The sequence below is a fragment of the Jaculus jaculus genome, chromosome 4 (assembly GCF_020740685.1).
Source record: "Jaculus jaculus isolate mJacJac1 chromosome 4, mJacJac1.mat.Y.cur, whole genome shotgun sequence".
Lineage (NCBI taxonomy): Eukaryota > Metazoa > Chordata > Mammalia > Rodentia > Dipodidae > Jaculus > Jaculus jaculus.
The window spans coordinates 156,072,735-156,096,789 of record NC_059105.1 but is presented as its reverse complement, the minus strand read 5'-3'; the positions used below and the strand labels follow the sequence as shown (position 1 = coordinate 156,096,789).

The window sequence follows — 24,055 nt, the reverse complement described above, 5'->3', positions numbered from 1 at the left end:
GCTCAGCAAACACAAGAAACACCATGTTTTGCCCAGTATGGTAGTGCACACCTTTAATCTCCAGCACTCTGGAGACAGACGTAGGTGGATTGCTATGCATTCGAGACCACCCTGAGAATACATAGTGAATTCCATGTCAACCTGAGCCAGAGTGAGACCCTACCTCAGAAAACAAAACAAAACAAACAAACAAACAAACAAACAAATCACTATATCTTAAATGGTTTAAAACTGAGCTACTAGTTGTACTATGACTTAATATTCAGTGCTCTGGTTAAGTTTTTTTCTTTATTCCCTTATAAGTTTATTCCTTTCAGTGTATAGTTTTGTAGAAAGAGGTCTTTTAGGAAAGTATATATTGCCATGATAATGGAGGCACCTGACTGCCTTTAACAAAATGTTGCATAATGAATTCATTTAAAGACCTCTTTGTGTGGGTATGTATGTAAGTTTATACATACACTCATATAGCTGGGCAACTTCTGGAAACTGAATCTGGAAAGATAAAGGGAGAAAGGAACTTCTCAGTTCTTACTTTATAATCTGTTTGAATAACACTTGCCATGAACAGTACTACAAATAAAGTCCAGCGTAACTTAAAATTAGGGGCTGGGGACACAGTTCAGCTGATAGATCCCAGACACCATGTAAAATCAGCGTATTGGTATATGTCTGTAATCTCAGCACTGGAGAGGTAGAGGCAGGACCATCAGAAGTTGAAGGTCATCTTTGGTTACACAGTGAGTTTAAGGCTATCCTGGGCTATATGACAGCCTTGTTCAAAAAAAAAGAAAGTAGCTGGGTGTGGTGGCACACGCCTTTAACCCCAGCATTTGGAAGGCAGAAATAGGAGGATCACCATGAGTTCAAGGCCACCCTGAGACTATATACTTAATTCCAGGTCAGCCTGAGCTAGAGTAAGGTCCTACCTCAGAAAAAAAAAAAAGTAAATACATACAAATAAATAAAATTTTAAAACAAACTGACCTCCAATAACCGTTTTTCCCAATGGTTGAGTTCAGTGCCCATTCCACCTTGATTTTCAAGTTCCATTCCTTCCAGAACTGGACAATTGAAATGTTTTCGTGCTTCATCCTATGCATCAGAAAAATAAGTAAATCCACAAAAGTACAGTAAGATAGGGCTGGAAGCTGAGGTCTTGGCACGCCAATTCTCTCTTAAAAAAAAAAAAAAAATCAACCAGATAGACAAGAAGTCCACATTGTGCAATAGTAGCAAACAGCCTCTGTGGGCACCCAACTGTTCTCTGATTGGACCTGAGGCCTATCAGTGGGAGAAAACTCATATCCAGTACTGGAAACCAAGTCAGAATCCCTTGGTCAGGAAACTCAGACTTTAGATAGACGTCCCTACTGCTTTGTGGAGAAGAAGAGTGGGCTGACACCACAAAACGCCTCTCAAATAACTCTGTATACTCCCTTTAACCAAACTGCTCTCATTAAATTGTTCTTGGAGAATCTGCCTTATTTCACAAATGGCAGAGAAAATGGAAGAGAGCCAAGATTTATGGATAATATAAGAAGATGGCTGACTGCCCACCACAAGACTTGCCACCTCTACCACATCTACCAGGGCCCAGGAGAAAAGAAAGCAGCAACATGAATACTGCTCTTACTGGTAGCCTCCAGGGTGATGGTGTTAAGACACAACGATCAATTAAAACTCATCAAAGCAGGAACTCAAGGTTGCAAGGAATTCAACATTAAATTAGACTGTCAACAAGGCCTGCCATGGCTCAGGGAACACTGTGGAAGATAGAGTGGAAAGATTCTAAGAGCCAGAGAGCAAGCAGATTGAATAAGAATACCTTGAGGTATAGTCACCTACTACTCCACAGGGACTGAGGCCTTCATGTCCCCACAGTGATTAGAATGACATCACTGAGGAGGGTCCCCCAGGTAATGGGAGCCAGAACAAGGGGATATAAGAGTATATCCTGACATAACATATATAAAGCAAAAATTGTTAAATTGTTTTAAACATATATATTTGGTTTTTTAAGCTAGGGTTCTCGCTTTAGTCCAGGCTGACCTGGAATTCACTATGTAGCCTCAGGGTGACCTTGAACTTACAGCAATCCTCCTACCTGTCTCCCAAGTGCTCAGATTAATGGTGTAGGCCACCATGACTGGCTATATTTTACTGTTATGATTTTGTTTATATTCAGATTAGTAAACAATGTACATTATGATAGTATCTACTCAACCTAACAATGCAGATATCTAAAAAGGTCAACTCATTGTTAAAGATATGTAGTGAACAGAGGTTCATTATACTGTTATTTTTCTGCTTTTACTAGTATTAACATTTTTAATGGTCATACTGTAGGCCAGGCTGACCAGAAACTCATTCTGTAACTCATGCTCACAACAATCCTTCTACCTCAGGCTCTAGAGTGCTTGGATAAAGATGTGCTTCACAATGGCTAGCTAAGTTTTTTAAGTTTTCTGAGGTAAGTTTCACTCTAGCTCAGGCTGACGTGCAATTCACTACGTAGTCTCAGGGTGGCTTCAAACTCATGGCAATCCTCCTACCACTTCCTCCCGAGTGCTGGAATGAAAGGCATGCACCACTGTGCTCAGCTCTAGCTAGGTTATTTTAAAAGTAAAATATATAATAACTTTTTAAATAACTAAAACATTTCAGAATTCAGGATTTAAAAAGATTCAAGAGTTAGGAGGATCTCCGTCAGTTCAAAGCCACCCTGAGACTACAGAGCAAATGCCAGGTCAGCCTGAGCTAGCCCTACCTAGAAACCTCCCCTGATCCCCCCTCCAAAAAAAAACTTTAGGGCAACTTGCTTGAAGGCTTGACGGCCTGGGTTTGATTCCCAAGTACCCATGTAAAGCCAGATGCACAAAGCAGTACATGCATCTGGAGTTCCTCTGCATCAGTAAGAGGCCCTGGCAGGCCCACAGTCTCTATGTCCTTTGCTCAATTAAAAAAAAAAACAGGGCTGGAGAGATGGCTTAGCGGTTAAGCGCTTGCCTGTGAAGCCTAAGGACCCCGGTTCGAGGCTCGGTTCCCCAGGTCCCACGTTAGCCAGATGCACGAGGGGGCGCACGCGTCTGGAGTTCGTTTGCAGAGGCTGGAAGCCCTGGCGCGCCCATTCTCTCTCTCCCCCTCTATCTGTCTTTCTCTCTGTGTCTGTCGCAGAAATAAATAAAATTAAAAAAAAAAACAAAACAACAAAACAAACTTAAGAGAAAACCTAATGAAACAATAAGGCCAAATGATATTAAGTCATAGCTTTATCATGGTGGCAAGCTCATGTAATCTGACACTCTGCAGGCTGATGGAATTCTTCTATGAAGAAAGAAACAGATGGCAGTGCAGTCCTAGGTATTGCATTCTGAATAAATCTCCTGAAAATGTATTGTCATAAAAAAAGTTAGAAGGCCGGGCGTGGTGGCGCACGCCTTTAAACCAGCTGTTGGGAGGCAGAGGTAGGAGGGTCACCATGATTTCAAGGCCACCCTGATACTCCATTGTGAACCCCAGGTCAGCCTGGGCTAGAGTGAGACTCTACCTTGAAAAGCAAAATCAAAAGCAGAAACATACATACAAAAATCAGAGATCAGCTGATCAGATTCAACCCATCTTTTTCCTTGATGTTGACCCCCACAGTCTTCCCCCTGCTTCTAACTTTTCTTTTCTTTTCTTTTTTTTTTTTGGTTTTTCAAGATAGGGTCTCACTCTAGCTCAGGCTGACCTGGAATTCACTATATAATCTCAGGGTGGCCTTGCACTCATGGCAATCCTCTTACCTCTGCCTCCCAAATGCTGGGATTAAAGGCATGCACCACTACGACTGGCTTCCAACTTTTTTATGATGATACATTTTCAGGAGATTTATTAAGAATGCAATACCTAGGACTGCACTGCCACCTGTTTCTTCATAGACACAGTTCACAATGTAATTGATTATATTGATACTATATGAAAAACATTCAAACCAGGTGAAATTTGGGTAAATGTTGGTCTTCTACTAGACCACTTTGGAAATTTGGCAAAGGAACTTTCTACAGAATTAAGCCATGAAGATATTAAAATGTTGTTCTTGCATTCCAGGGCCTCCAGCCACTGTTATCAAACTTCAGACATGTGCACCACTTTGTGTGAATGTGTGACTTTACACATTGTGCATCTGGCTTGCGTGGGATCTAGGGAGTCAAACATGAGTCCTTAGGCTTTGTAAACAAGCACCTTTACTGCTAAGCTATCTCTCCAGCCCTACTTGTAACTTTTATGTCAACAATATAAAAAATCCTTATTTATTATAAATTGGTTATTTAGAATTATATATTTTTATAAGATGGATACAAAGTGATGTTATGATTTATGAATACTGTTTAGTTAAATAAAGCTAATTAACATATCTATCACTTCAAATTTTACCATTTTTAGAATGAAAATATCTGAAATTTACTCCTTAGCAATGCTGAAATCTGTATTAACTATAATCACTGCAGATTTCTCTCTCTCTCTCTCTTTTTGAGTTTTTCAAGGTATGGTCTTATTCTAGCCCAGGCTGACCTGGAATTCGCTGTGTAGTATCATGGTGGCTGTGAACTCAGGGTGATCCTCCTATGTCTGCTTCCCAAATGCCACCACACCGACTACATCTCATTTTGTAAAAGTTCTTCCTCCTGTTTGAAATTCTATACTCTTAGACTACTATTTCCCTTTTCATCTACCTTTTATTTTTTTGTTTGAGACTTTACCTCATTGTTGCTCAGCCAGGCGCCAATCCTCTCCTGTCTCAGCCTTGTAATGCTGAGATGACAAGAGGAACTACCACCAGCTTCACCCATCTTGGCAGTCTCCTTCATTTGTATCTTCTCAGCATGGCACTACTTCCAGTAGTGCTTAGCCTTTGGTCAATTATTTCTTTTGCCTTCTTTGAATTTTCGATTTTCTTTCTACACTTACTTTACTGTTGTTTTGATGCAGGATCTCATGCTTGTTCTCTAGAAATCCTTGATGAACATAAACACTGAGGTGAAGTGATCAGCAACTATGGAAATCATACCAGCTATCAAAACAATGTAGCAGTGCATGAAAACAGTGGGCTGGACAAGGAACAGAAAGTTTGCTGCCAAATTTCCCTGTCTTCATCTTGTCTTGGCTTAATGCTTTACTGAACTGCCTCTATACTACTTTTCTCTGACAGACTCCAAAATTCAATCACAAGTTCTTAAACAACAATTATTAAAGCAAAGACCATATGAAGGAAGATGTCTCCTGATACAAAGAAGTTAATACTTACAACAACACGAGGCGTTACAAGGAGATACACAGTGTGATGTACTATCCTATTATCGCGAACATTCCATGATCTCTCCACTTTTCGAACTACTTTATCACTCCACTGATATAATCCAAGACTGTAATTATAGAATAAAAAGTCAAGTCATTTTATTTTTTTAAATTTCTAAATTTAATTAATTTATTTGTGAGAGAGAGAATGGGTGCACCAGGGCTTCAGGCACTGCAGAAAAACTCCAGACACATACACCACCTTGTATATTTGACTTCATGTGGATCCTGACCTCAAACTCACAGCAATCCTACCTCTGCCTTCCAAGTGTTAAAATTAAAGGCGTGTGCCACCGTGCTGGGCTAGCCCCTTATTTATTCATTTTTAAGATGTTTTTATCTATTTGCAAGCAGAGAGAGACAGAGAGAATAGGCATGCCAGGGCTTCCAGCTGATAGGCACTGGGGAATCAAACTCGAGGCATCAGGCTTTGCAGGCTAACACCTTAACCAATGTACCACCTCTCTAGCCCGCATTAAGCCATTTTCCCCAACACATTACCACTTTAAATGTAAAATTATTTATAAGTATTAATGTAAAATTAAAATATCTGCAAGCTTACTATGTATCATGTCCATGTAAAGTACTTATAAAAATTTTCTAACAGTCCTTCAAACAGCTCTTTGAGAATATAAGCATTATACTCTGAAAATTACTTTATGAAATAAAGAACCAGCCAATTCAACTTTTTCAGAACCCTAGAAACTAACCAAAATTTTGCATCAATTTATGAAAAATGTATGAAATTTTCTGGCATGGTGGTGCACACCTTTAATTCTACCATTTGGGAGGCAGAGGTAGGAGGATTGCTTAGAGTTCAAGGGCATTCTGAAACTATATAGCAACTTCCTGGTCAGCCTGGGGTAGAGCAAGACCTTACCTCTAAAAACAAACAAACAAACAAAAAAAAAAAAAAAGCACAAAAAATGATCTAAGTATAAATGTACAAGAAACTTTTCTTGCATTTTATTTACTTATTAGAGAGAGCGAGAGAGAAAGAGGCAGGTACAGAGAGAGAAAATGGACATACCAGGGCCTCTGGCCACTGTAAGCAAACTCCAGATGCATGCACCACATTGTCTATCAGGTTTTATGTGGGTACTGGAGAACTGAACCTGAGTACTTAGGCTTTGTCTGGCAGTGGCTAAAGGCCCTGGCATGCCCATTCTGCCTATCTCTCAAAATAAATAAAGGTTTTTAAAAAATAAGGGCTGGAGAGTTGGCTCAGCAGTTAAGGTGCTGCCTGCAAAGCCTATCGACCACAGCTTGATTCCCCTGTAATCAGTAAAGCAAGATGCACAAAGTGGTACATACATGTATATGAACTTTATTTGTGGTGGCTATTGGCCCTGACACACCCATATTCTCTCTCCTTGTAAATTAATAAATAAAAATTAAAAAGTAAACTAACATAAAAATAATTGGTGCTGGGGAGATGGCTCAGAGCTTGCTGGTTAAACATGATGTATTGGGAGAGCTTAAGAGTGTTAAGAGTGATCAAGTCTGACTCCCTAGAATCCACATAAAAAGCTGGGTATGTCATGCATCTCTGTACTAGAGACTAGAGAACTGCTGTGGCTTGCTCACCAAAAAATGTAAGCTCTGGGTTAAGGGAGAAATCCCATCTCAAGAAAGTATGCAGATGAGCAACAGAAGGAACCCAAAGTTCTCCTCGGGACTCTGTAGGTATACTCATAGCATGAACACATCTACACACAACAAAAGAAAATAATAAAAATAAAATTGAAATAATAAGTTTGGGCATTTAGTTCAATGGTGGATGCTCCCCTAGCATGATAAGGTCCTGAGCTCAATTGCCAGTATTGAGGGGTGGGACAGGAGTAGTCATAATGAGAAAAACTAGAAGAACCGAGGTGTGATGGTGCACACCTTTAATCCCAGCACTCAAGAGGCAGAGATGGGAGGATCCCTGCAGCCAGCCTGGAACTAGAAAGTGAATCCCAAGTCAGCATGGGTTAAAGTGAGAACTGTGCCTCAAAAGCAAAAAAGTAAATAAAAAGCTGGGTGGGAATGGTGATGGATACCTTTAATCCCAGCACTTGGAAGACAGAGGTAGGAGGACTGCTATGAGTTACATAGAGATTACATAGTAAATTTCAGATCAGTCTAGTCTAGAAGACCTTACCGTGAAAAATAAAAATAAAATAATAATAAATAAATATAAAAGAAAAAACAAAGCTACAAGAAATTCCACAGAATATTTTATAATCTTCAGAGGGTCATGTGCTGAAGAGAGAGTTCAGTGGGTAAACATGCCTCTTATTTTTATTTATTTATATGAGAGAGAGAGACAGACAGATAGACAGACAGAGAATGGGTCAACTGAAGTCCAGATGCATGTGCCACCTTGTACATCTAGCTTATATGTGTCCTGGGGAATCGAACCTGGGTCCTTAGGCTTTGCAGGCAAGCACCTTAACCACAATGCCTTTGCTTCAGCCCTAAACATGGTCCTTTTGCAAGCATGAGGACCAGAGAATAAATAAGACCAACCAAACTTGAAGCCCTAAAACCCAAATTAAAACAGCAGGTATGGCCATGTCAATACCCCAGTCGGAGGGGAGCAGAGACTTGGAATTGGAACAGAAAGTTCCAGGATCAGTAAGAGATTCCAGCCAGGAGTTATAGCAAATGCTTTAAATCCCAGTACTTGGGGGGCTAAGGTAGGAAGATCACTATGAGTTCAAGGCCAGCCTGGGCTACAGAGTAAGCTACCGCCCCCCAAACAAACACAGAGACTCCAGCAACCCTGGCATACCCTTACACAAATAAATAAATACATTTTTAAAAATATATATTTATTTGAAAGAGAAAGAGAGAGACAGAATGGGCGTACCAGGGCCTGCAGCCACTGCAAACGAACTCCAGACACATGCGCCCCCTTGTGCATCTGGCTAACATGGGTCCTGGGGAATCAGACCAGGGTCTGTTGGCACCATTTAGCTGTCCCTCCAACACAATACATGTTTTCAAAAAGAAAAGCGGGATAGCCAGGTGTGGTGGCACATGCCTTCAATCCCAGCACTCAGGAGGCAGAGGTAGGAGGATCGCTGTGAGTTCAAGGCCACCCTGAGACTACACAGTGAATTCCAGGCCAGCATGACAGAGTGAGAACCTACCTCGAAAAACCAAGAAAAATAAAACATAAAGATGGAGGGGGAGATGGCTCAGTAGTTATAGATGCTTGCCTGCAAAGCCTACTGGCCCAGGTTCCATTTCCCAAAACCCATATAAAGCTAGATGCATGCCTAAGTTTGCAGTGGCAAGAGACTTTGGCATGTCTATTCACTGCCTCTCTCGAATATATATATAATTTTTGTTTTCCTGAAAAGGATAGGAGCCTAGCATGGTGGCTCACACCTGTAATCTCAGAATTCAGGAGGCAGAGGTAGGAGGATCAGCATGAGTTCAAGGCCAGCCTGAGACTACATAGTGAATTCCAGGTCAGCCTGGGCTAGAGTGAAACCCTGCCTCAAAAAACAAAACAACGGGCTGGAGAGACGGCTTAGCGGTTAAGCACTTGCCTGTGAAGCCTAAGGACCCTGGTTCGAGGCTCAGTTCCCCAGGTCCCACGTTAGCCAGATGCACAAGGGGGCGCACGCGTCTGGAGTAAGTTTGCAGTGGCTGGAAGCCCTGGCGCGCCCATTCTCTCTCTCTCCCTCTGTCTTTCTCTCTGTGTCTGTCGCTCTCAAATAAATAAATAAATAAATAAAATTAAAAAAAAAAAGATCTCAAAAAAAAAAAACAACTACAACAAAAAAAAAAGGAAAGGAGAGAGAAATAAGAGAAGGGTGGTAAAGGTATGTAGTGGGATACCTGACTTTTCATTCCAGCTACTGCATGCAGTCACATAGGATGTCACAAGGGCACAAACATGCATGTACACCACACACATACTACACATACATACACAAACAAACAAAAAAAGGGGGGGACAAAAATCCTTAGAGTCAAAATAGAAAAAGCAGATTAATTTAATAATATAAAATTTTAAATGTTTACATATGATAAAAATATGATGAATGTTTTCAATTTATATAGAATTTATACACTGACTGGGAAGAGGCAACTACATAAAAGTAAGTTTAAGGGTTGCAGACACTGCTTAGTGGTTAAGGTGCTTGTCTGTGAAGCCTACTGACCCAAGTTTTATTCCCACGTACCCACGTAAGCCAGATACACAAGGTGGCACATGTGTCTGGAGTTTGTTTGTAGTGGCTGGAAGTTCTGGTTGTGCCCATTATCTAATAAATAAACTTAAGAAGAAAGGCAAAGCCAGGCATGGTGGCACAGGCCTTTAATCCCAGCACACTCAGGACACAGAGGTAGTAGGAACACAATAAATTGAAACCAGTCTGGGACTACAGAGACCCTGGCTCAATTAAAAAGAAAAAAAAAAAGAAAGAAAAGAAAAGAAAAAGAACCTAAAACATTAGACAATGAAACTAAACAGGGAGCATACTAAGACAAACTGTAACAAAGCAGCAACAGTAATGTGATAAACAAAATAAAAATACCATTTACACATCAAATAGGCATGAGGCAAAGCAAAGTGGACCTGCACTGCACTACCAAGGCGTACGAACATAACAAAAGCATTCATACTGTGCTGATGAAAATTCACTCCACATGTCTTCAGGCTATGGGATAGCTCAGTACTAGGGTACTTGCATACCATGTGTGAAGCCCTGGGGTCTACAACACCAGAAAAAAGGGCTAAGGATATAGTTTAGTTAGTAGTGAATCAGCCTTGCAAGAATGAAGACCTAAATTCAAACCCTAGAATCCAAACAAAATGCCAACATGGTGGTACAAGTTTATAATTTTAGCACTGGATAGGGGAAGATGGGCTGGATTTCCCTGGACAGCCAGTCTAGTCTAATTAGGCAAGTCCAGGTCAGTGGGAGACCTGTTTCAAAAACGGTGGAAGGTGCCTGAGAAACGACATCTGAAGTTGCCTCCACATTCATACACACACAAATACACAGGAAAAAGGACTAGAAGGCAAGAAGGAAGGGAGGGGACAGGAGAAGGGAAGTGGGGAAGAGAAGAGGAACGGAGGGAAGGGAAGGTGTTGCAGTCAGGTTCTCGTTTCTGGTAGAAATCACCAACCAAGAGCAGCTTGCGGGAAAAAGAGGTTTATTTTGGCTTATAGGCTCAAGGGAAGCTTCACGATGGCAGGGGAAAATGACAGCATGAGCAGAGGGTGGACATCACCCTCTGGCCAACATCAGGTAGACAATACCAACAGGAGATCGTGACAAACACGGGCAAGGGGAAACTGGCTATAACACACCTGACCCCAACAATACACTCCCTCCAGGAGATGTTAATTCCAAAAGCTCTATCAACTAGGAACCTAGCATTCAGAACACCTAAGTTTATAGGGGACAACTGAATCAAACTACCATATTTTACCCCTGGTCCCCATAAACTGATTACTATCCATGCTTTAAAATCAATGCATTCATCCAATGAAAAAAGTCTCCATATTTTTTATCAGTTCCAACGATGTTCATACATCCCCATACTCCAAGATCTTTTAACTGAGCCATAATACTAAAAACCTCAAAAAAAAAACATAATAGCACAGAATATAGACTCATATGTCAATGATGGCATTGACATAGCAAAGAAATATTCAGTCAATGTAAGATTTAAAACAACCAGGGCAAACATCAAACTCTGTAGCTTCAAATCTAACAACTCTAGCCAGTGACAAATTTTCAAGTCTGATAATTCTAACCAGCAACAAGTCTCTGGCGTTCCAATTCCGCCCCTCCAGCTAGGCTACTCACAGTCCTGGAAAACTCCATAGGGGCCGGCAGCTCCTTAGCAGCCATCTCGTGTTCCCGGCATCTCCACTGGATCTCCACTGCAAGCCATGGTTCATCCTCACAGTCCGGGGTCTCCATGCAGGCATCCAGAAAACCTGCTTCACAGTGCCCATGGCCGTTTCCAAAACACAAGACCGTGTTGCAAACTCAGTGACCGTCTCTTTCCTACATTTCTCATACTCTACACCACCAGGTAGGGGGCCAATTTGTTAATCCAAGAGGGAATAAAGCAGACTTGAAAAACAGGACACTCCTTGAGCACTCAGGCCCCTCCAAAAGTTGCCCCAGTGCAGATCATCTGGCCCAATCTCAAAAGGTGTAATCTCTCAATTGCAGCTGAAAGGGCTGCAGTTCACGCAAAGATTTTTCTTTCTGTGCCATTATCACTCTACTCACACCAGTTCATTTCTATGCAGAGCAACCCTACACAACTTCTTGGGACACAGGCATAATAGCAAGCTTCCCACACAAACTGCTAGCCCAGACCAGGCAAAGCGCTTTCTCACTCCCATAAGCCAAACCTTCCAGTCCATAGTTCTTACTGCATTCAGGTCTTTCAACTCTGGCCAGAATAGACCATCAAGCTGTACTTACAGCACTGCAAGGCATCTCTTAGGCCAAGGTTTCAAATCCTTCCACATTTCCCTTTAAAATCAGTTCCAAAAAGGTCAAAGCCACAGTCAGGTGTCTAGCAGCAACCCCACTTGTCAGTATCACTTTACTGTTGCAGTCAGGTTCGAACTGCTGGTAGAAATCACCCAACCAAGAGCAGCTTGTGGGAAAAAGAGGTTTATTTTGGCTTATAGGCTCGAGGGAAAGCTCTATGATGGCAGGGGAAAACCACGGCATGAGCAGAGGGTGGACATCAAACCCTGTCCAACATCAGGTGGACAACAGCAACAGGAGAATGTACCAAACACTGGCAAGGGGAAACTGGCTATAACACACATAAGCTTGCCCCCAACAATACACTCCCTCCAGGAGGCGTTAATTCCAAAATCTCCATCAACTGGGAACCTAGTACTCAGAACACCTAAGTTTATGGATGACACCTGAATTAAACTATCACAGAAGGGTAGGAAAATATGGCAGTTTTGTTAAAAATTTAGAGTAGATTTTAAAATTAATTATTTTATTTGAGAGTGAATGAAAGAGGTAGATAGAAATAGAGAGAATAGGATGCCAGGGCCTCTAGCCACTGCAAATGAACTTTAGATGTATGTACGACCTTGTGCATCTGGCTATTGTGGTTACTGAGGGGTTGAACCTGGGTCCTTAGGCTTTGCAGGTGCCTTAACCAATATGCATCTCTCCAGCCCGAGTGTAAATATATTTGTAAATCAATAATTCAACTTCTATCGCACATAAACAAACACGCCATTTATTATAGAAAATTATGTTGGGTTGGAGAGATGGCTTAGCAGTTAAGCACTTGCCTGTGAAGCCTAAAGACCCCAATTCAAGGCTTGATTCCCCAGGACCCACGTTAGCCAGATGCACAAGGGGGCGCACACATCTAGAGTTTGTGTGCAGTGGCTGGAGGCCCTGATGTGCCCATTCTCTCTCTATCTGCCTCTTTCTCTCTGTCTGTCACTCTCAAATAAATACGAGGCCCTGGCGTGCCTACATACACACATGTGCACACATATTCATGCACACATACACACACACATACAAAATAAGTGAATAAAAATTTAAAAAACAGGGCCTGGAGAGATGGCTTAGTGGTTAAGCACTTGCCTGTGAACCCTAAGGACCCTGGCCCAAAGCTTGATTCCCCAAGACCCATGTTAGCCAGATGCACAAGTGGGCACATGCTTCTGGAGTTCATTTGCAATGGCTGAAAGCCCTGGAGTGGTCCCCTACCCCACCGCCTTTTTCTCTGTCTGTTGCTCTCAAATAAAATAAATAAAATAAAATAAAATAAAATAAAAATAAAATAAAATAAAGGCCAGTTTCCTGGACTTGCCTCAAAATAAAAAAATTAATAAATAAATAAAAATTTAAAAAACAGTAGAAGTTGCCAGGCATGGTAACACATACCTTTAATCCCAGTACTCTGAGAGGCAGGGGTAGAAGGATCGCCGTGAGTTTGAGGCCACCCTGAGACTACATAATGTACTGCAGGTCAGCCTGGGCTAGAGTGAGACCCTGCCTCAAATCCCTGTCCCCCCCTTACCCCCAAAAACAACAACAACAACAACAACAACAACAAAAAGATGAGCTTGGTGGCATACACCTTTAATCCGAGCATGTGGATGATGAAGGTAGGAGGATTGCCATAAGTTTGAGGCCACCCTGAGACTACACAGTGAATTCCAGGTTAGCTTGAGCTAGGAGACCTTACTTCAAAAAATCAGAAACAGGGCTGGAGAGATGGCTTAGCAGTTAAACGCTTGCCTGTGAAGCCTAAGGAACCCGGTTCAAGGCTCGATTCCCCAGGACTCACATTAGCCAGACACACAAGGGAGCACACACATCTGGAGTTTGTTTGCAATGGCTGGAGGCCCTGGTGCAACCATTTTTTTTCTCTCTCTCTCCCCTCTGTCTTTCTCTGTCTGTTGCTCTCAAATAAATAAATAAAAAATAATAAATACCAAAAAAAATTTAAAAAATCAAAAATGGGGGCTAGAGAAATGGCTTAGCAGTTAAGGCGCATGCCTGTGAAGCCCAAGGACCCCAGTTTGATTCACCAGATCCCATGTGAGCCAGATGCACATGGTGGCACATGCATCTGGAGTCCGTTTGCAGTGGATAGAAGCCCTGGTGCACCTATTGTCACTCACTCTCTCTCTCCCCCTCTCTCTGTCTCTAATAAATAAATAAATAAAAATAAAATCTTTTAAAATATCAAAAATGGGGCTGGAGAGATGGCTTAGCAGTTAAGGTACTTGCCTGCAAAGCCAAAGGACCTTGGTTTAATTCCCCAGGACTCATGTAAGCCAGATGCAAATAAAAAAAAGGTGGTGCACGCATCTGGAGTTCATTTGCAGTGGCTGGAAGCCCTGGTGTGCCCATTTGCGCTCCCCCCCCCACTCTGACTCTTTCCCTCTCTCAAATAAATAAATAAATAATTTTAAAAAATCAAAAACAAATAAAAATGGGCTGGAGAGACAGCTTAGCGGTTAAGCGCTTGCCTGTGAAGCCTAAGGACCCTGGTTCAAGGCTCAATTCCCCAGGACCCATGTAAGCCAGATGCACAAGGGGGAGCACGCACCTGGAGTTCATTTAGAGTGGCTAGAGGCCCTGGCGTGCCCATTCTCTCTCTCTCTTTTTCTCTGTCTCTCTCTTTGCCCCTTTCTCTCTATGTTACTCTTAACTAAATAAATAAAAATGAACAACAACAACAAAAGAAGAAAAGCAAATAAAAATAACAAAAGAAAAAGTTTTCCAATAAACTATATGTATAAAGTAGCACATGTGTCTAGAGCTTGGTTGGAATGGCTGGAGGCCGGTACCCTTTTTCTATCTGCCCCACCCGAATATAAACCACCACACACACACAAACAAACAAATGTTCAGACCAGCCTGGGATACATGAAGACCCTGCCTCAAAAAAAAGTTAATTCAGGCCAGGTGTGGTGGCTCAGGCCTTTAATCCCAGCACTCAGGGGTTAGAGATAGGAGCCCAGCCTTGAGTTTGAGGCCACCATGAGATAACAGTGAATTCCAAGTCAGCCTGAGCTGGAGTGAAACCCTACCTTGAAAGACAAACAAGCAAACAAAAAAATAAATAAAATTAATTCGGGCTGGAGAGATGGCTTAGCAGTTAAGGCACTTGTCTGTGAAGCCTAAGAACTTATGTTCAAATCTCCAGGTCCCACGTAGCCAGACGCACAGTGACGCAAGTGCACAATGTCACACATGCACCATAAGAGGGCGCATATGTCTGGAGTTTGTTTGCAGCAGCTGAAAGCCCTGGTGAGCCCATTCTCTCTCTCTCTCTGGCTCTCTCTCAAAATAAAAATAATTCTTGGAGCTTCTGCAGAGATGGCTAAGTGGTTAAAGGCACTAAATTACAAAGTCTCATAGCCCAGGTTTGATTGCCCAGTATCCACATAAAGCTGGATGCACTAAGTGGTTCATGCCTCGGAAGTTAGTTTGCAGTAGCAGGAAGCCCTGCTGCACCCATATTCATTCTGTCTGCCTGTTTCTCTCCATCTCTCTCTCTCTGAAAATATGTAAGAAAATATTTAAAAAATAACTTTTGAGGCAGGGTTTCACTCTAGCAGACTAACCTGAAACTTGTACTCACATGCTGACCCCTAACTCACAGTGATCCTGCTGGGATTAAAGGGGTGTGACAACACGCCAGGCAAAAAATAATTCTTTTTCTTTTTATTTATTAGAGAGAGTGAGTGGGGGATGGGGAGAGAAAGAAAGAGAATGTGCGTGCCAGGGCCTCTAGAAACTGCAAATGAACTTCAGACATGTATACCACCATGTGCACCTGGCCTATGTGGGACCTGGAGAATCGAACCTGGATCTTTAGGCTTCATAGACAAGTGACTTAACCACTAAGCCATCTCTCCAGCCCATCTTTTTCTTTCGATATTTGTTGTATACTGTATCTATTCATTCAATCATGCCTTAGAGAGTTTTGTTTATTTATTTATTTTGGTTTTTTGAGGCAGGGTCTCACACTAACCCAGGCTGACCTGGAATCCACTATGTAGTATCAGGGTGGCCTCAAATTCATGGTGATCCTCTTATCACTGCCTTCTCAGTGCTGGGATTAAAGGCATGCACGACCGTTATTAATTCTTTTCACTATTTAACTAGGGAAGGCTATTTTAAACATAGTGAACAAATCCAGCTGGAAAATAAACAAGTTTTAGCAATAATTATTAATACTCAAAATATAACAAACTCACATTTTCCCACAACCTGACTATACTGTAGGTTATATAAGAGCCCTGACTGGGGCTGGAGAGAGGGTTTAGCAGTTAAGTCATTTGCCTGAAAAGCATAAGGAGCAAGGTTCCATTCTCTAGTACCTATGTAAGCCAGATGCACAAGGTGGTCCATGTGTCTGGAGTTTGTTTACAGTGGCTAGACCCTGGCATTCCCATTCTATCTCTGCCAACTTTTCTCTCTCTCTCTAACAGATAAAATATTTTTAAAATATAAAATTTTTATGGGACTGGGGAGATAGGTTTAGTAGTAAAGGTGCTTGCCTGCCAAGCCAAAAGACCCAGGTTCAATTCCCCAGCACCCACCTAAGCCAGATGCACAAATTAGCACATTCATCTGAAGCATGTTTGCACTGGATGGAGGGCCTGGTGTGCCCATTCTCTCTCAAATAAATAAAAATAAAATACTTTTTTTTAGGGCTGGAGAAATGGCTTAGTTGCTAAGGCATTTGCCTGCAAATTCAAAGAACTCAGGTTCAATTCTCCAGGACCCATGTAAGCCAGATGCACAAGGTGGTGCATGCATCTGGAGTTTGTTTGCAGTGACTGGAGGCCCTGGCCCGCCCATTCTCTCTGTCTCAAATAAATAAATAAAAACAAAACATTGAAAAAATGTGTATGTATATATATATATATATATATATATATATATATATATATATAAACTATATATATGTGTGTGTGTTAACTATATATATATATATATATATATATATATATATATGTATGTATGTATGTATGTATGTACGTACGTACGTACGTAAGTACGTACGTACATACAAATAAAAGAGCCCTGTCTGGCTGAATCCTGGTTCTATGACCAGGTCAGGAAGATGAAAGATCTCTTATAGTCTGTTTTATTATAAGACCTGAAATATTCTTCAGTTAGCCATAAAGACACTCTTATTCATAGGACCTAGCTCACTATGATTATCTGATTCTAATTCTAGTATTTCCTAAAAGAGAACAAGAATAAAAATGGCAAATACCTATCATTAAAAAGTGGGAGACCATTTGCAAACCTTGAGGTTAGAGGATTTCCATCTTTATCATGGTAGAAAGCAAAAAGCCCAGCAGAGAAACCCTGAAAGGAAAAGTTTAAAATGTCTTAAAGTGAAACTGTTAAGCCTGATTACAGGTGTCATAAGATGTCTGCAATCAAAACAGAGTAGTGAAAACAGTACATAAAAACACCATGCTGAAGCTTCTGCAGGAAATTCTCAAACACTTGAACTGGATAATTAACTGTGATGAATTTACAATTCTTAATTTTTTTTTATATTTATTTGAGAGAGGGAGGGAGGGAGGGCGGGTTAGAAAGATGGCTTAGCAGTTATAGTGCTTGCCTACAAAGCTTAATGACCTAAGTTGGATTCTCCAGTACGTACATAAAGCCAGATGCATGGGATGGCACATGCATCTGGAGTTCGTTTGCAGCAGCTGGAGGCCCTGGCATGTCTATTCTCACTGTCACTCACTCTTCTATCTCTACAAATAAATAAATAAATAAAAATTTTAAAGAGAGAGGGGGACTGGAGAGATGGCTTAGTGGTTAAGCGCTTGCCTGTGAAGCCTAAGGACCCCGGTTTGAGGCTTGATTCCCCAGGACCCATGTTAAGCCATATTCACATGGTGGCACATGCCTCTGGAAGTTCGTATGTAGTGGCTTGAGGCCCTGGCATGCCCATTCTCTATTTATCTGCTTCTTTCTCTATCTGTTGCTCTCAAATAAACTAAAAAAAAAATTTTTTTAAGAGAAGGATGGAGAGATAGATCAGTGGTTAAGGAACTTGTCTGCAAAGCCCAACAACTTCAGTTCAAATCCCCAGTACCCACATAAAGCCAGATGCACAGGTTGGTGAATTCACATGAAGCTCATCTGTTAGTGGCTGGAGACCCTAGTGAGCCTCTCTCTCTCTCTCTTTCTTTCTTTCTTTCTTTCTTTCTTTCTTTCTTTCTTTCTTTCTTTTCTTTCTTTCTCTCTCTCTTTCTTCCTCTCTCTCTTTCTCTCTCTCCTCTCTATGCTTGCAAATACATGAGTGAGAGAGAGAGAGAGAGGGAGGGAGGGAGGGAGGGAGGGAGGGAGGGAGAATGGGCATGCCAGCTATTGCAAACAAATTCCAGAAAAATGCACCATTTGTGGATCTGGCTCTAGGGTACTGGGGAACTGAACCTGGGTCCTTAGGCTTTACAGGCATACCCTAACTGCTGAGGCATCTCTCCAGCTCCCAATTATAAATTTTCAAATACTTGAATTAAACAGGTTTAATAGAAGTTTTTCCAAAGCACATTATGTATTTTAAAATTATTTTCTGAGGCTGGGTGTGGTGGTGCATGCCTTTAATCCCAGCACTTGGGAGGAAGAGGTAGGAGGATTGTCATGAGTTCAAGGCCATCCCGAGACTACATAGTGAATTCCAGGTCAGCCTGGGTTAGAGTGATAGCCTACTTCATCCCCTCCAAAAAAATTATTTTCTGTATAAATACTATAAACATCAAGTGTATGCTAAAATGATACTTCTAGACACATACTACAGGAGCATCATATGTTGTGTTGTGTTTTTAACATTGTATTTGTTTATATTTTTATTATTATTATTATTTTTTGTTTTGTTTTTCGAGGTAGGGTCTCACTCTAGTCCAGGCTGACCTGGAACTCACTATGTAGTCTCAGGGTGGCCTCGAGCTCACGGCAATCCACCTACCTCTGCCTCCCAAGTACTGGGATTACAGGCGTGTGCCACCATGCCCAGCTCCTTTATTTTATTTTATTTCATTTAGTTTTTCAAGGTATGACCTCATTCTAGCCCAGGCTGTCCTGAAATTCACTATGTAATCTCAGGGTAGACTTGAACTCATGGCGATCCTCTTGCCTCTGCCTCCCGAGTGCTAGGATTAAAGGCGTGTGCCACCATGCCTGATTTAAATATTTTTATTTATTTATAAGCAGAGAGAGACAGATAGAGACAGACAGACACAAAGGGTGGGCCAGGGCCTCCAGCCTCTGCAAATGATCTCTAGATACATGCCCCACTTTGTGCATCAGGCTTTACAGGAATACTGGGAAATTGAACTTTAGACTTTGAAGGCAAGCACCGTAACAGCTGAACTAACTCTCCTGCAGCTGTGCTTTTTTGTTTTTTTTTTCCAAGGTAGGGTCTTGCTCTAGCCTGGGCTGACCTGGAATTCACTATGTAGTCTCAGGGTAGCCTCAAACTCACAGAGATCCTCCTATTTCTGCCTCCTGAGTGCTAGAATTAAAGGCATCTACCATGCTTGGCTTGTTTTCTTTTTGTTTTGCAAGGTAGGGTTTTCACTCTAGCCCAGGGTGACCTGGAATTCACTATGTAGTCTCAGGCTGATTTTGAACTCAAGAGATTCTACTTTGGCCTCCCAAGTGCTGGGATTACACCACGCTCGGCTTTCCTTGGAAATTTTCTTTACTTACATAACTGCAGTCTCTGTGTTTTCCAAAATGAATGATGGAATCTAGACCATTCTTTTATCTGTATATGTTCTCTTCTTTAGTTCCTTAAGATGAGTCAACTTAATAGAGTGTACTAAAGGGCTGGAGAGATGGCTCAGTGGTCAAAGATGCACACTTGCAAGTCCTGATGGCTAGGTTCAATTTTCCAGTGCTAGCGTAAGCCAGAAGCACAGGGCAGCACATTCATCTACAGCTCATTTGTGGTGGCAAGAGGTCCTGGTGCACCTACAATCTCCTTCCTCTCTCTCTTTCTGCTTACAAATAAAAAAATAAAAATAGAGTGCTCGCTTCAGCAGCACATACACTAAAACTGGAATGATTCTTTCAGTCAAAATACCAAACTGAGGACATGTAGTTATATTTAGGGTGGGGGGTATGGTAAAACTATGACACTGAACATATGAACTAATGATTGCATTAATGAATAAATTAAACATCAATTGAGAAAAAATTAGAAAAAGAAAAATAGGGCCAACTAAGGAAATCTAGCTTTCTAATATATAATTTACTGAAATAATTTATCAAAATTTTTGTCAAGGTAGGGTCTCACTCTAGACTAGGTTGCCCTGGAATTCACTATATAGTCTCAGGCTGGCCTAGAACTCATACCAATCTTTCTACCTCTGCTTCCCAAGTGCTAGGATTAAAGGCCTGGGTCACCATGCCAGGCTTAATTCACCAAATTTTTTATTCTATTTTCAACTGAGTAACTTGTACACATCTCTAAAGGTACTCACATTTTAGTGGCTCATCTAGTATACAAAGTACCATGGAAAGCCCATGGTGGCACATGCCTTTTATCCCACCACTCAGATGGCAGAGCATAGGAGGATCACCAAGAGTTCGAGGCCACCCTGAGACTACATAGTGAATTCCAGGTCAGACTGAGCTAGAGTAAGACCCTACCTCAAAATAAATAAATAAGTAAATATAAATAAAGTACCATAGATGCCTGGTTGGTAGCCATGACCATATGTAACTTTATAGGAAGTACAAGGTTTGTTAAATATTTATTTATTATCATCCTTGAATTTTTTTTTTTTTTTTTTTTTTGATTCTGTGATAGGGTCTCATCATAGAACTCAGACTGGCCTCTAACTTTTAATAATCCTCTTGCTTCAGCCTTCCAAATGCTAGAGTTACAGGCATCTGCCACCAGGCCTATATTTAAGTGTTATCTTCAGAAGCTTAATCATTCACTCAGAAGACCTACTTACCCAACAGAAAAGTTGATTTAAAGAAAAAAAGGAATGTTGATTTATTTAATTACACTTAGATACAAAATGCAGGCTCCCCACAATCCTATTCACTAAAAGTTCTTTATTGGAAGATCAGTAATTAATCAGGTTTCAATAAGCTAAATCTAAGAATTCACATAATCTTGTCATTTAAAATATGCATCAAAATGACAGCATAGTAAGCATGAAACAAAGGTAGTAGGTAGCAACATTTACCAGGGCATGAATGATTTCATGTTTCACTGTAGACAGCATCCCAATAAACTCCTGAGGCTGGGTAGAGATCATATTTGGACACAGGTTAGCATATCCTGCTATAGGCCTGTTAAAATAGACATTACATTTTTAAATTACACTTCAGAGCAATATACATATATATATTATTTTATTTATTTATTTGAGAGAGACAGAGAGAGAGGGGAAGAGACAGATAAAGGGTGCACCAGGGCCTCTAGGCACTGCAAATGAACTCTAGACCATGTGCCCCCTTGGTGCATCTGGCTTATGTGGGTCCTGGGGAATCAAATTGGGGTCCTTAGGCTTCATAGGAAAACACATTAACTCCTAAGTCATTTCCCTAGCCCAACAATATATATATGTATACACACATATACATGCATATGTATTTGCACATGTACATATGTGTATATATATGCACACATATGTATATATACATGTATATATATGTATATGCGTGTGTGTGTGTGTGTGTGTGTGTGTGTGTGTGTATAATTTTTTTTCAAGGTAGGGTCTCACTAGCCTAGGCTGACCTGAAATTCAATATGGAGTCTCAGGGTGGCCTTGAAATCATGGCAATCCTACCTCTGCAAGGTCTCACTGTAGCCCAGGCTTATCTGTAACTCACTCTGGAGTCCATTCATTGCTATTTTTTCCAGCCAGCCATGCTTTCCACACCATGATGGACTCTACCCTCTGGAACTATAAGCCAAAATAAGCTCTTCCCTTCCCTATTTCGTTTCTTGTTGGATGTTTTGTTCCAGCCATGAGAAAGTCACTGATACTGAGAGACAGGAAGGGGGAAGGAGAAGGAAAAATGTCATATGCCCTACCTCTATTAAATTCCAATGCCAGAGGCAACTACTACCGCCAATATGATATATATTAGCTTTAATCCATCCTAATTGACTCATGATTGAACAGTTCCTGGAATGTGGGGACTTTCAGTGTAAAAATGAAGGCAGTATAGGAAAACTGAGAATGATTTTCAATTTTATGCATTCCTGACTCTTTTCCTTGGTACATTGAAGCACACATAGATTAAAAAAAAAAACAAAAACTTATGAAGAGGGTGGAGAGAATAGGCATGCCAGGACCTCCAGCCACTGCAATTAAACTCCAGGTGCACGTGCTACCTTGCACGCTTGTGTCACCTTGTGCATCTGCTTACACTGAGACATGGAGAACTGAGCATGGGTCCTCAGGCTTCAAAGGCTTTAACCACTAAGTCATCTCTCCAACCTAACACACACAGATTTTTGTTTAATACAGAACAATACAAAGTACTCAGTTATGCAATGCTCTTTTGCAGCTTTATATTCATCAAGAGTTTGTGTGTGTACAAGCCACAGGGCTTAGTTTGAATCATGACTTTATAGCACTAATATTGCAAAGGTGTATTTCTGAAAGACAGCTACTTTAAAACAGTAATCTCATTTTATCAAGTAATATTCATTAATCACTACAAATAACAAATTTCATTTATACTGAGACATCATGAATAAGAGAGGAGTTCCCAGCCCCAATGTGGATGTTTGGGACAAAAAGGATGACAACTCTCATTCCTTTTTGTTTGTTTGTTTTCGAGGTAGGGTCTCACTCTAGCCCAGGCTGACCAGGAATTCACTATGTAGTCTCAGGATGGTCTCAAACTCACAGCGATCCTCCTACCTCTGCCTCCTAAGTGCACAGACTATTTCTAACTAATAGAGGTAATGCGGCAAATACAAGTTTCTTGGGTGAGGAGGGGGAAAGCAAGAGATGGCTCCTTGTTTAAAGGTGCTTACTTGCAAAGTATATGGGCACAAGGTTAAATTTGCCACATAAAGCTGGATGGGTATTTGTTTGCAGGGACGAGATGCTGGTGTGCACATACATACCTAAGTCCAAATGAACAAATAAATAATTTTTGTTTATTTATTTACTTTTATTTTTTAGAGAGGGTGAGATAGACAGAAAGGAGAGAGAGAGAATTGGCACACTAGGGCCTCAGCCACTGAAATCCAACTCCAGACACTTGCGCCACCTATTGGGCATGTGTGACCCTGTGTTTGCCTCACCTTTATGCATCTGGCTAACATAGGATCTAGAGAGAATACAGGTACCTAAGCTTCCAAGGCAAGTGTCTTAGCTAAGCCATCTCTCCAAATAAATAAATAATTGTTTTAAAGATCTATTTTTATTTATTGATTATTAGAGACAGAGACAGAGGGGGAGAGGGAGAATGGGTGTGCCAGGGCCTCTAGCCACTGCAAATGAATTCTAGACACATACACCACCATGTGCATTTGGCTTACATGGCCCTGGAGATTTGAACCTGGGTCCTTAGGCTTCACAGGCAGGTGCCTTAACCGCAAAGCCATATCTCCAGTCCCCAAATAAATAATTAAAAAATACTTTATTCATTCATTTATTTGAGAAATAGGCAGAGAGAGAATGGGTGTGCCATGGCCTTCAGCCACTGCAAATAAATTCCATATGCATGTACCACCTTCCACATCTGGTCTTATGTGGGTACTAGGAAATCAAACCTGGGTCATTAAGCTTTGCAGACAAGTACCTCATAAGACATCTTTGCAGCCCCACAAATAAATAATTAAAAAAATACTGTGGGACTGGACAGATGGCTTAGTGGTTAAGCACTTTCCTATGAAGCCTAAGAACCCCAGTTCAAGGCTCAATTCCCCAGGATGTACATAAGCCAGATGCACAAAGTGGTGCATGCATCTAGAGTTTGTTTGCAGTGGCTGGAGGCACTGGCACACCCATTCTCTGTGTGTGTGTGTCACTCTCAAATAAATAAATAAATAAAAATAAACAAACAAGGGCTAGAGAGATGGCTTAGTGATTAAGTCATTGCCTGAAAAGTCAAAGGACCTCAGTTTGATTCCCCAGGAACCACATAAACTAGATGCACAAGGTGGCACATGTATCTTGAGTTTGTTTGCTAGAATCCCTGTTGCACGCCCACTCCCTCTTTTT

General features: G+C 41.2%; 1 protein-coding gene across 2 annotated transcripts in view; it reads right to left on the bottom strand.

The window, feature by feature from the left end:
- Lmln (leishmanolysin like peptidase) overlaps positions 1 to 24,055 on the bottom strand; it is an 83,847-nt gene that overhangs the window by 48,661 nt on the left and 11,131 nt on the right. For both annotated transcript variants that reach the window (XM_045148530.1, XM_045148529.1), the window contains exons 7-10: positions 21,053 to 21,158; positions 17,101 to 17,195; positions 5,291 to 5,408; positions 988 to 1,095 (exon numbers count right to left, since the gene is read on the bottom strand). In XM_045148530.1, the coding sequence (XP_045004465.1) occupies positions 988 to 1,095; positions 5,291 to 5,408; positions 17,101 to 17,195; positions 21,053 to 21,158 (427 nt within the window). The remainder of the gene's footprint in view (positions 1 to 987; positions 1,096 to 5,290; positions 5,409 to 17,100; positions 17,196 to 21,052; positions 21,159 to 24,055) is intronic.